The sequence below is a fragment of the Ylistrum balloti genome, unplaced genomic scaffold (assembly GCF_031769215.1).
Source record: "Ylistrum balloti isolate Yb309-2 unplaced genomic scaffold, AGI_CSIRO_Ybal_v1 Utg371494, whole genome shotgun sequence".
Lineage (NCBI taxonomy): Eukaryota > Metazoa > Mollusca > Bivalvia > Pectinida > Pectinidae > Ylistrum > Ylistrum balloti.
Window position 1 is genome coordinate 482 of NW_026782772.1, and position 13,318 is coordinate 13,799.

The window sequence follows — 13,318 nt, forward strand, 5'->3', positions numbered from 1 at the left end:
AAGATGGCGGACTGTGAACAAGTGTTTTATTCCCATAACGAGGCTCACACAAGAACCTATGACGTAACACACAATACAAGTTATACTAATAACTGCAATAATTAGATGAACAACATGCGTGTGATATCATTACATCTCCCTTTTTTTTTGTTTTTTTGTTTTTGAGATAATTCATAATTATTAATACACTATTCATTATTATCAATATGCTATTATGTTATATAGTGTTACTATTAATGAATAAACAATTAAAATTTAGAAAAATGTTTCATTAACAGTTCATTAACAGTCTATATTTTTTAACAAAACAAAAATTAATTTGAAACAGCTGGCTTTGAAGATTCCTGGCTGAGGTTTTTTGGATGGTCAAGGTCCTCGCGATACAACTCGGGTTGTATTTCACTACTATTTGGAATATCAAGTTGGTATTCATGATGTTTAACCTGAGGATTGACATCAAGCTGTTTCTTGGTAAAATGTTCTTTTGACCGAAGAATGTGATTGGAGTTTCGTCGATAAGCCCTGCCTTGTGAGTTCACAATGTATGAGCGTGGTGTCCTTTGCGACTACGCGTCCAGGTATCCAGGGAGAATTACCAGGTTTGATTCGGACTCTGACATTTTGTCCGATTTCAAATGGAGTTGCTTCCCTTGCTCCAATGTCATGGTAATGTTTCTGAAGTAATCTTTTACTTTCCAAATTTTCCTTCACATTTACAACTAGTTCTGGTTTCAACAATGTTTCTGATGTAGGTAACAGAGTCTTGGTTCTTCGACTCATGAGTCTCTGTGCCGGTGATCCTAGGTTCGAGTCTCTGGGTGTACTCCTGTGATCCAATAGGGCCAAGTATGGATCTCGCCCATCTTGTTTAGCCTTTTTTAGAAGCTTTTTGACAGTTTGCACAGCCTTTTCGGCCATTCCATTAGATTGTGGAAACATAGGACTTGAGGTCCTGTGTTCGAACCCAAACTCCTTGGTGAATCTCTGAAATTCCCGACAATCAAACTGAGGACCATTATCAGTAATAAGTAATTCTGGTATTCCATGGCGTGCAAACTGTGATTTGCAGTTGATGATAACGGTTTCGCTCCTGGTATCCTTCAACTTTGACACTTCAAAGAATTCTGAATAATAATCTACTAGAACTAAGAAATGATCACCATCTATCTGACACAAATCACCACCCACTTTCGACCATGGTCTCAATGGAACTTCATGAGGTATGAGTGGTTCTTTTGGCTTGCTCATCCTGTTTTCCTGACAAATAGCACAGCGCGACACTACATCAGATATATCTTTGGACATTTTGGGCCAAAATATAACATCACTAGCCCTTTGCCTACACTTTTCTACACCTAAGTGAGATTCATGAATTTTTCCAAACATTTCACATCTCATAGCACTTGGAATAACAGGCCTTTCACCTTTTAAGATCACACCATTTCGTACACTAAGCTCATCACGAAAATTCCAGTAATCTAAAGCTGGTGACGGAACATCTGACCTGTTGTCCGGCCATCCGAGTAGAATTAGTGATTTAACAATTTTCAGGGATGGATCTTTCTCTGTTTCCTTGCTGATCTTGTTAAATTTTTCGTCAGAGACTGCTGATACACTAAGAACTTCGTAGTCATCCTCCAGTTTTGTTGTGTCGCCAACTTCAGGCAAGTGTGCTCTACTCAAGGCATCTGCGACATGGAGTTCTTTTCCTGGTACATACTTTATGTCAAGGTCGTATGGTTGAATCTTCAATAGCATTTTCTGCAGTCTGGTTGGTGCTAAGTAGAGTGGCTTCCTCACTATGATTTCAAGTGGTTTATGATCAGTCTGTACAGAAACTTTCTTTCCGTAAATGTATTGGTGGAATTTGCTTGTGCCAAACACTATTGCCAACATCTCCTTCTCTATTTGAGCATAATGTTTTGTGCGGTTGTGAGAGATTTTGACGCATATGCCACTGGCTGGTTGTTTTGTAATAGCACTGCTCCAAGTCCTGTTGAGGACGCGTCGACTGACAATGTTACTGGTTGTTTAACGTCGTAAAACTTGAGCACAGGTGCCTCACTTACGAGATCTTTCAGCCGTTTGTAGCTATTTTGTTGTGATTGGCCCCAATCCCAGCAAACGTCATTTTCCAGAAGTTGCCGAAGTGGTGCGCTAACTTCTGCCAGGTTTGGTATAAACTTAGCAACATATTGAACCATACCCATAAATCTCATCAATCCTGCCTTGTCTTCAGGGTCAGGCATTTCCTGTATTGCTTTCACTTTCTCCGCATCTGATTTCAAACCCTGAGCGCTGAGTGTATGTCCAATATAGTTTAATTCTGTGGCTGCTATCTGGCATTTTGACTTGTTCAGTTTCACATTAGCTTTCCTAGCCGTTTCTAGTGCTGAACGTAGCCTAGCATCATGTTGTTCACGTGTCTCACCCCAAATAAGGATATCATTCACTATTGTTTCGACACCATCCAAGTCCTTGAAAACTTCTGACATGGCTCTCTGGAATACTTCAGGTGCACTTGATATACCAAATGGTACTCTGAGGAACTTATAACGTCCGAAAGGTGTGTTGAATGTGCACAAGTTACTGCTTGGCTCGTCTAGCACAATTTGCCAAAATCCTGACTCCGCGTCGAATTTTGAGAAGTACTTGGCGTTTGCTACTTTAGCTGTGACGTCATCTATCGTTTTCATAGGAAAGTGTTCTCTTTTAATTGCCTTGTTCAGATCTTTGGGGTCAATACAGATCCTGAGTTTATTGTTTGATTTTTTCACTACCACCATCGAGTTAACCCAGCCGGTTGGCTCATGTACTTTCTCAACTACGCCTAATTTCTCCATCCTGTCAAGTTCCTGTTTTACTTGGTCATGTACTGCTAACGGTACTTTGCGTGGAGGGTGAACAACCGGTTTCACTGTAGGGTCTATTTCAATATGATGTTTGTAGAATGATCCTTGTAATCCACTAAAAACATCTGAATATTCCTTCAGGATATCTGTGTTTTGTTTTGTTTCTGTGCTAACAGCATCAACTTTCTTTACAAGATTCAACTCTTGACATGACAAAAGTCCAATAACAGGGGTGACGTCTTGCTCAACGACATGACAATCTAGCACGTAGTATCTATTCTTGTACTCGCACTGAACCATTGCACGACCAACGGTTTGAATTCTCTCCCCTGTCAGTGTATACAGTTTTTTGACATTCTTTCTACTCACTGTTTTTCCACCTGCAGCTATGTAGTCTTTTTTCGAGATCACATTACACTGAGCCCCTGTGTCTATTTTAAATTTCACAGATTTGTTTTTCAGTCGAAGGTTTACAAACCATTCATCATTATTTGTCACTGACTCTGTGCTGACTTTGTCCACTTGTACAGTTCCAATAAACAGATCTTCAGTGTCATCGTGTGTATCTATTACCTGTACCTTTCCCTTTCTATCTGGATTCTCATATTGCGACTTACCCGTTTGTGCCGACTTTGACATGCCGCCTCGTGTCTGTTTCTGTTTCACCACGTGGACCAATTTATCATCTTCACTGGTTAGTGATTTCAACTGTGATGCACTCATTTCACTAGCACGACAAATGTCAATAGCTTTCTTGAGATTTAGATCAGAGTCTCTCAACAGTCTTGCCCTTATTGTTTCATCTCGAACCCCACATACCAGTCTGTCCTTGATCAAGCTATCACAGAGGTCACCGAACTCGCACGTGGTCGCCCTTGTCCTCAACTCTGTAACATACTGGCCTATCGTTTCTACCGCCTGCTGATTTCGAGTGAAGAACACGTGCCGTTCAAATGTTACATTTTTACGAGGATTACAATACTGCTGAAACTTATCTGTAACAGGTTCCATTTTCTCTTGATCACCTTCGTTGTCGAACTTGAAAGTGTTGAAAACTTCCAGCGCATCTGTGCCGATCACATGGAGAAACGTTGCCGTTTGGATTTTCTCATCCTTTTTATCGATCCCTTACGCAGTAAGGTACAACTGAAATCTTTGGTACCACTTCCGCCAATTTTCTGACAAGTTCCCGTCCATCTTTAGTCCTTCAGGAGGCTTTAATTGGTCCATTTTTACTCTGACACCATGTAATGATAACTCATAAGATGGCGGACTGTGAACAAGTGTTTTATTCCCATAACGAGGCTCACACAAGAACCTATGACGTAACACACACACAATACAAGTTATACTAATAACTGCAATAATTAGATGAACAACATGCGTGTGATATCATTACAGTTCTGGAATATATATATTCAGTTTAACATATACAAATGTACACGCATTTCTGCTGGATTCTTAATGATTATTTTTAGTAAGATTGAAATATAACTGCACAGTAATACTTCTTTTCTTTCATTCTACAGCACGTGCACATTTCTACTTCAAGCATTATAGATCTTAAGACAATTTTCAGCACAAAATGATTTAAGTACCACATTAAGCTGTGTATTAATTTCAACTGCTATTACATCAACAGAATCAAACATAACCCATAGAAAATAACTGATTAGAAAAAATGGAAATCTCCTTCCTGGAGTTGTAAAATATTAACTGCATGCCCTTATTGCTCACATAACGTCTAAAACTAAAAATTTGACAGCAATTTTTGAAATTGTGTCCCATTGTTAGCTGCACAGAAAAGTTCAATGTCATTTCATGTTAGAAGTGGACATTTATCACTTCGATGACCATTTTGTTTACAGAGACTACATTTCACCGTCCAGTCTTTCCCTCTTTTTGCTGACTCCAACATGAACATTATATTTTGCTTTTCAAAACTTTGTCTGAGAGTAACATTTCCCTTGTAATTGGTTGCTCGAAAGTATTGTTTAGTAATGTTGTCATTAGTTTTGTAATATACAAATGTTACATTATAAGTGATCAGAAATCAAAACCAGTAAGCCTAATAAATATTCTAAAGCAAAAAATTGATATCTATCTTGAATGTATTAAATATAAAAAGAAAAAAAAATCCCTCTATTCTATACAACTTCTTTCATCTGCTGTGACTTTTCATCCAAATTCAGGATTCATCCTCGAGCTAACTAGGGCTGGATGGCTTTAGGCCGACCGCATATATAGCCTAAGGCTAACGTAAACAACACGTCACGTGATCATGACCCCAAGATTTCTGCTTGATAAATCCTCCACTCTTTAAGCCCTTTACACATAATTCTGAAATAAATAAAAACTTCATTAAACTAAACTTATAACTAAAATTTCTTAAACAAATGTGTACCAAATTCCAACTTACAGTAGATTACACAGCCACATGTAACGCTAGCCCCCCTGACAACAGGCTACACTGTGCAGTCAAAGCGCTACAAGGATACAAACTAAACCCTGATAGCGCGGCAATATTTACACTTTATAGGTTTTATGAAATGCAGATAAACACAAAACATATGTATATATATATATATATATATATATATATTACGATATCGAACAACTATTATTCAAATTACCTTATTATCTGGAGTCCATGTGCTCCTACCGTTAGGTCACAGTTTACCGCTGTTCACTCAGGGAAATCGTGGGCGCGTTCGGTACAGTAGAACACGGATTGGTAAAAGCAGAACACTAAATTCTATCGTTTAATTTTGATGATATTTATTTGAAACTTGAGTATGTTATAAGTGTATAAGGAAAGAGCGAACAGTGAGAGACGAGAACCATTGTGTGATGGATGAATGACCTCCTGCGTGGGGACAATTAATGTACAGAGGCTGACCCCAGGGCCCCAACCCTGGCAGCTCTCTTTGATATTTATTTTTTTTTTAAATAAATAAAAAAACACATAAGGAAATATCCAAGATGGAGGACATTTGGATTGACAAAGCTGTACATGTTCAGTATCATCGATGCTGATGCCGAAGACGCATACCCTTTACGATATTTGTTAACTTGTTATTTTTTCTGGCTGTTTTGTAATGCCAGATAAAGATATATTGTAAATGAGCAGTTACAAAAACGTTTTGTAGTTTTTGTTCAACTGGAAAGTGCACTTCATCATAACTTTCCCAACTTATGATATTTTACATGTTGCAGTTGTTTCTTTATTTTGGTCATGTTTTCAATATCACGTTTTTAAGATTTCACACAAGGTTTCGAGTGGTGCAGGTTCATGACTTGGAAGGTTCATAGTCGACATAGAGGTCTCATTCGGTAATATTCTACTTCCTTCTGTGATATGAAATCGAGCGAGTTTGATGTTCATAAGTATACCTAATAGTTCCATTGTTTGTATTTTCATTTAGGAACATGATAATACTTACTTGGGTTGATGAAGATTTACATGTCCTTCTTTTCCCTAGTTTTATTGAATTTGAGTTTGGTATGTGATTCTGTTGACAAATTGGTGTTTTCTGTGTTGTTTTAAAACACCACATATAAATGTTATTTAGGAATAAAAATCGAAGAAGAAAAAAAGAAAAAAAGTAATGTTGTCATTGGCCTTTTCAAGACCTTGCTGGGTAAAACTGACCAAATTCCCATGCAAATGTATCGAGTCCACTACATGATATCGCAATAAATGCATGTACAGAGTGACATCTTTACACTGGTAAGTGGTGGTGTACTTGGAAAACCAAGATATGATGTTTTCTTGCAAAATAGCTGGATCAGGAGAGCTAGATTTAAGCATACTATGTATAGTTTTAAATCCATTCCAGACATTTTGAATGTCACTTATTCTTTCGGACTCGAATCCTAAAACTTCTATAACTAGTTCTTGTAATAAAGCTTCTTTCTCAGGGCCTTGAAGCTCTGTGTGTTGCAGTTTTGAAGTATCTTTGTGTACATGAAGCACCAATATTTTCCAGCATTCTCAGTTCTGATACTAAAAGGGCAATCAGCTTATCCATAATTCTGAGAAACATGTGCAAGTTATCATCACAACATTATGCAAAGGTATGCAATCAAACAGAGGTTTGTTTGTCATTGAAAATTGTGTTTTGGATTACCTACTCCAGTTTCATTATAATTTATCCTTGCACCATTACTTGCATCAGATAGAGACCATATCTTGTCCATTTTGCCTCTCTCTTGCCTACTACACTTACAATAAATAGTTATGCCTACTACACTTACAATAAATACAGTTATAAGTAGCCTGGATAGAAGTTATGCCTGTTAACTGGAGAAATTTATGATCCCCTCCAAGAAATATTTTGATTTTAAAGGTGTTGTCACCAATACTCAGTTCAGCCCCCTGCAAATCACTGATGTCCTTTTTAAGGTCAGAAACAACAACTGACAGTTCTTCATACCGTTCTTAAGTCTGAACTATAATAAGGGGATAATGCCCCTATGCTGATCCACACCTTTCCTCGTTCATTATTGTGAAAGTGAAATCTTTACAATTCAAATGCTTACCTACTCTAGTGCCATCCCCTGACACCTTTATGCTCAAAACACCATTATTTTTAGGAAAATTCTTATCTCTGTTTGTTAGCTCTGAAACTACAATCTTCAATTGTTTACCGAGCGACTGCTGTACTCCAAGACCATCAGGTGTATCAAACAATTCAAATGTACTGTTGAAAGCTGCTACATACTGGGACAGCTTATAGCTATGAGGTAAATTCTTAAACAGCATGCTGATCTCAGAGTACGCTTGTCTACAAATATTATAAGAGTCCTTATATGTAAACAAGAGTATTGATCTGTGAGGCATCAAAATCATCCACTAGGAAAAGAGTTTCCTTTTTGCTATTTCTGACAACAGAAACAGAAACAGGTTTACATCCTGAATTCTCTAATACAAACAAAGATTCCTTACAACATTCTACTTCTAGCTTTCTAACCTTTGACTGATGTGAAGGTGTAGTTTTCAAATGGTTTTCTGCTGGAAAGTTTACATTCTGGCTTATTTTGTTCATTATTTTCCTTCGATATCGATAAAGTACTAGATGTGTTCAGTTTCTCCACAAATTTTTCCTTTGTAACAAAAGCAAACTTTTCTTTAAGATTCAGGTTTTCTTTCAATAGATTTTCCTTTTCAGCTACAGTTTTTTCCAACTGTTCTGTCAGTGCATGTCTATCAAGAAAACAATCTAATCTAAAATGCAGTTTCTCAAGAGATTTCAAGTAACTATTATACTGCCGTCCTCCCTTTTACCTTTGATTCTCAGCTTGTAAAGCTCCTTCTTGAGCTGCTTTTCATGTTTTGGTTTGAACAACAATTTCAGACATAAATGATCCTCTAAGCTGGATTTAAAGCTACTGAAGCATTTTGCAATACATTCATTCCAAAATTTTTCTTTTAAAATTGAGAAGAGAATAAATTTCTGTATAAGCATGTTGAAAATCTAAAGGTACAACAAATAATGGATGAAAGGCAATGATAACTGCAGGCAAACAGATCACCTTAACTGTAGCTTAATAAAACAAAGCCCTGTTTGACTGTCCATTGCAATACCGTTTCATACTCTTAAAATTATGAAATATCATAATTTAAGAGTTTTTGGAAATCGTTGGCATTTCCAGGGCAACGGACAAAAGACAGCACCAATGAATAGCCCCTGTTTAAAGCACTTTCCTCCACGTGATCTGGGAATACAATAAAATCTTTCAATGTTTTCCTTTCATACACCCACAGGCGCAGAGTGTTTGTTTTGACATAAAAGCTGTCCCCTTGTACATTGATCAGCCTGTAGTCCAAGCCCTGACCAAGAACAGGCTCAAGGTCTCTCCTTGTTTGTATAGTGAATACACTTCTTATAGTAATTTTACACAGCTTCCCCCTACAGGTAAAAAAATTGGCTGCATCCTTTGAGGGGATGGGGATTCTTATGTAAACCAAGGAATCATTGAACCCTGACAAAGCTTCCTTAAGCTGGACCCTAGTAAAGAAAAAAAACAAACATGTAACAGAAATTGTTCAAAATCTGATTTTCATCAATTAATACTGACATTCAATGACAAAAGTACTCATTTTTAGGATCAAAGTTTGACAACCCCTCAATTAAATTTCTCTTCCCTCCTCTGAAAATGTTTATCCAAATCAGGACAATCATGTGTCAAAACCAAAGGATTTCATAAGTAATCAATCACTGTGACTTTAACCATGATGAATTCAAGTTAATCCCGCTAAAACCCTATTTAAGATCTAGAGGCTAATAACCACTACATTGTGCTAAATAACTTCAATGCACTAATAAGCATTAACAACTTCATGAACTAAAACTTTCAAATTAAAATACACCATTATTTGTTATAAATAGTCTATTTAATCTTTGACTGGCTTTTGACCAAGGACCTGAAAACTTTTACTTATGATCATAACGTTAAAGATCTATACTTGTGTGTTAGATTGTAAAGTTGAAATTACATACCTGTATCACATTTTTCAAGTGGCTGTGCCATGCATAATTCTCATCATTTGGTGGTATTACTCTGTACAAAAAGAAATCAATGTTGAAGTTTTCATTTATGATGATCCTAAATATTAATTATCTAGGACCCCCAGTTTTAATCAAATGGTCCAAAGGACACTCAAAGTCAAAATTGGATGTAAAACCTGTTATGATCAAGGCCTATATTATGTGATAAGTATGCAAATATTAACTCCCAACCATATTAGAATTTGGTGTAAAATGAAGAGTACAGGTTAAATTTACTAGCTCAGGCTAGCGGGAATTTTCCTTTAGACAGCAGCAGAGTGTCCGACTACAGTTTGAATCCTGTCAGGTGTGGGATTTTTTTTTTCATTATTCCTTTTTACATTGAAATAAACTTAATAAAGGAGAAAAAATAATTACATATTGAGTTTTGCGACAACGAATTCAAACTCCCCACATCTATCTGGAACAATGCTGAGCAATTGTATCCAATATGCTCCACCATTTTCATTCCACATTGGCAATATTCCGAAGGTGGTGGTCTTGGACATCTCCTGGACGATAATCTCATATCCGGCAAAGAGGTACTATATCTCGGGAATGAAAACGTTTTTCAAGATAAGATATGTGTGGTTGAAGATGGATAAGAGTGTCTGTGAGCTTTATCGCTGTATGATAAATCTTTAGTGATTTTGTTTTTGTGATCTAAATATTTAGGATTCATAAAACCCGACCCAGAAAAAGTTGACTGACGTCTTCCTCCAAACACATACGATGCTGAACGAGGCAAATCATATGTAAAGTCAGACACCCTGCTGTCTTTATCGCTACTTGATCTAGATATAAATGTAAGGCTATCGTTGGAACAGGAACTCTCGGACAATGTCGACTTCAAAGTTTTCCTTTCAAAAAATGAGGATGGCAAATAATTCGACCGTGACAGTGCTGTGACCACGTGCTTTTTTGTTAAATATTGGGGGTATTTTTTTCCAGCTGCACCGTTTACAACACACTTTGCGTGAAGAATATCCTAGATAAAAGCATTTGGGTGCGCATCAGAAGGTTTATGCTTCATTTTGTTGAAGAAATGGTTGAAATTATTATATCCAACACACTGTATTAACAGAGTTTCAAACTCATCTATAGTTATGCAGCTGGGCTTCGGACAGTCCATCTTCGCTACTTTCTGGACTTAAATAAAAGAGTTCGCATTGAATAGCGATAACTCAATCAATGACAAAAAGTTCGTAACATGGTGCAGAATGATGTGACTGGAATTCGGGGTAACAGGTGGTTCGTGACTCATGCATGCGCAACTCTCATGCAATCTTTCACAGCTCGTGCTAATTTCGTGCGCGCTGGTGACAGAGATTATTGTACACCTGGTTACATATTCCCCTGCTTTGGAAAATGACTCCTGGCATTTCTGAACCCATAAATTCATCCTAGTTAATACAAATTTAAATAGGACAAATGGACGATATACCGTCTGTTGTGCTAGCTACAACAAGGAAATCACTCCACAGAGCAGTCACAAGTTATTGGGAGTGCGGAGACCCTGTACTACGTTACTACACACTGAAGCCATGGAATTAGTAATATACTAATTATTAATTATCATGCTCTTACCTTCACAAGTAAAGGTAGTATTAACACCAAGTTTGATTATGAAGGTCAACCCCTGATAGTTTGTCATAACCACTAGAAAACGCGATATTAGTTAAAGGAAAATGAATGAATGGGTCATGATCCCCATCCAGTGGTTGGGGAAAGCCCTGGTATATGTAGGACAAGACTCCATATTAAAAAAATAGGGACAAAAACAATCAAATTACGTATCAATTTGGCACTTGGAAAAGACAGTCCGGGGATTTCTTTTTATTATTATTTACACTGACGTTTCCTTGTAACCACTGAGCTTGTTGGGAATGATAGGTCCATTCACCAAACTGGTCTGGAGGTTTAATGTTGCGGGTGGAACGCGTCGGAGCAACCGGTGAGGTGTCCTGTGCAGTAGCTCCTACTTCCGGAGAAGGCGGGTGCACTTCCGGTATGGACATATCAAGGTTCTCAGCTTCTTAAAAAAATGTTTCACGGGAAGAGCTGTCGCTCACCATGAGCTGAGTGTCATCCAGGGTTATGACCTCACAGACTGGCTCCGCTGGCCTTAGATTCTGGATCCTGGGACGCCTCTTTGGACGAGGAGGAGGAATTGGAGCATAGTCGTCACTGCTGTCAGAATCAACAGATGACGAATTCTTACTCTCGGTTGTAAATGAAGCTGGTAACAATGGTCTTGCCCTAGAAAGGGCTACCTCAGGAACGTCTACAGGCATGGAATTGAAGGGCAACATCATATTTCTGTGCAAGGTGCGTATGCCACCGTTGCCCGATTCCATCTTAACCTGGTAGACAGAAATATCACTATCTGGTATCTTCAAAACCAAATAGGGTTCCTGTTCCCATTTGTCAGCTAACTTGTTCTTTCCTTGGAGACCGACATTTCGAACAAGAACACGGTCACCAACATTGAGCCGAGATTCCCGTATGGACCGATCAATTCGGTCTTTGTTTCGGGCAGCATTCTTGGATGCCTCTGCTCGCGCAGCTTTATAGGCATATTCCATCCTATTTTTGAGCTTGCCGACACATGAAGTTGGTTCTGCTGCTCCCTCACTCCTTGGTTCTGTACCAACGAATGCATCAACTGACAGGCGGGGGTGCCTCCCAAACATTAGGAAATGGGTTGAATACCCGGTGGAGTCATTCTTTGTTGCATTGTATGCCTGTACCTGAGGCGCTACATAAGATTTCCAGTCTGCTTTCTAGTCATGCTCTAAGGTACCGAGCATTGCCAACAGAGTTCTGTTAAACCTTTCAACCTGGCCGTTTCCCTACAACAGAAGATTCATCTTGTAGTGTCTTCCCCCTGGGGTGAAAACTGTTTCTCAGAAGGTCACAAACTCTCGCTATATCACGATCCTCCGATTGTTGTTTCTTCCAATCTACTGAGCTATTTACTGACTGTGAGCACCCACTGGCCACATGAGTGTCACTGTCACAGATATCACTTTCTGGAAAGGGGTAATCAGAGATGGCGTACTGACATACAGCCTTGACAACATCGGTACTTGCGCAACATACTCGAGATAAACCATCTGCATCGGCATTATTCTTCCCACCACGGTACTTAAGGGTAAAATTATAATTAGCCAGAGCAGCAACCCATCGGTGTCCGGTGGCATCCAACTTAGCTTTACCAAGCACATAAGTAAGGGGGTTATTATCTGTTACAACCTCAAAAGTATTACCATATAAGTGTTACCGGGGTTCACAGTTCCAACAGAAACCAGATCCGGGAGTAGTTTTATTCACATTTATTCATACGTTCTTTCCATTAAAAAAAACCCTGTCAACAAATAAATACAACATATAAACTCTTATGCTCGACTACACATCTCGCACACTCGACATAACAAAGGGAAATAACTCCTACTGCAGAAATGCAGTCATATAACAATCCATTTACCCCTATTTTACCCTATCAAATGTACATAGCCAATGATATTTATTGCGAAACTGTTATTAAATCTCAAAACTGAACATATGAATCCAATTATAGTTCCAAAAGGTTACAAATCACTTATATATTCAGACAGATAAATATCATATCTATTCAAACCACACAAATTACTCATACGCTTCATACTAAAACACTAAACACTTTCTACAGCTACATAAATAGTAAAATACAATTAAAATATAAAAACCTATTTAGTTCACTCACCCCACAGCCATGGTGTGGAGGTTTCCTTCACTTTTTCCTCTATCAATATTCCGAATTTTCAGTATTCTAAAATAATATAAATAGCCCTAATAATTATGAATTAAATGGCAATTTATGGAAAACCAACTAACAAATGTAAAACCAAATAACAAATGGAATTACTAAGTTTT

General features: G+C 37.9%; 2 protein-coding genes across 2 annotated transcripts; both read right to left on the bottom strand.

Moving 5' to 3' along the window:
* Window positions 1-456: 456 nt before the first annotated feature.
* On the bottom strand, window positions 457-1,896 carry LOC132562723 (uncharacterized protein K02A2.6-like). The gene has a single exon (XM_060227481.1). It carries the CDS (start codon window positions 1,894-1,896, stop codon window positions 457-459), a length of 1,440 nt encoding a protein of 479 aa, XP_060083464.1.
* Window positions 1,897-1,904: 8 nt separating this feature from the next.
* LOC132562724 (uncharacterized) lies at window positions 1,905-11,421 on the bottom strand. Its single transcript, XM_060227482.1, has 5 exons — window positions 11,260-11,421; window positions 9,782-9,915; window positions 8,618-8,863; window positions 7,826-8,058; window positions 1,905-3,979 (listed from the first exon to the last, which is right to left on the bottom strand). Exons 1-5 carry the CDS (start codon window positions 11,419-11,421, stop codon window positions 1,905-1,907), a joined length of 2,850 nt encoding a protein of 949 aa, XP_060083465.1.
* Between the last annotated feature and the right edge of the window lie 1,897 nt (window positions 11,422-13,318).

Bases quoted from the DNA above. Each gene is read 5' to 3' on its own strand.
- LOC132562723 (XM_060227481.1), bottom strand. From the start codon at position 1,896: ATGTTGGCAATAGTGTTTGGCACAAGCAAATTCCACCAATACATTTAC.
- LOC132562724 (XM_060227482.1), bottom strand. From the start codon at position 11,421: ATGTCCATACCGGAAGTGCACCCGCCTTCTCCGGAAGTAGGAGCTACT. The intron at 8,059-8,617 runs GTGGGTGTATGA...TTTTCTTGATAG, and splicing joins AAAACAAACACTCTGCGCCT to ACATGCACTGACAGAACAGT. The intron at 3,980-7,825 runs GTTAGAAAGCTA...TTACTGCGTAAG, and splicing joins CACCTTCACATCAGTCAAAG to GGATCGATAAAAAGGATGAG.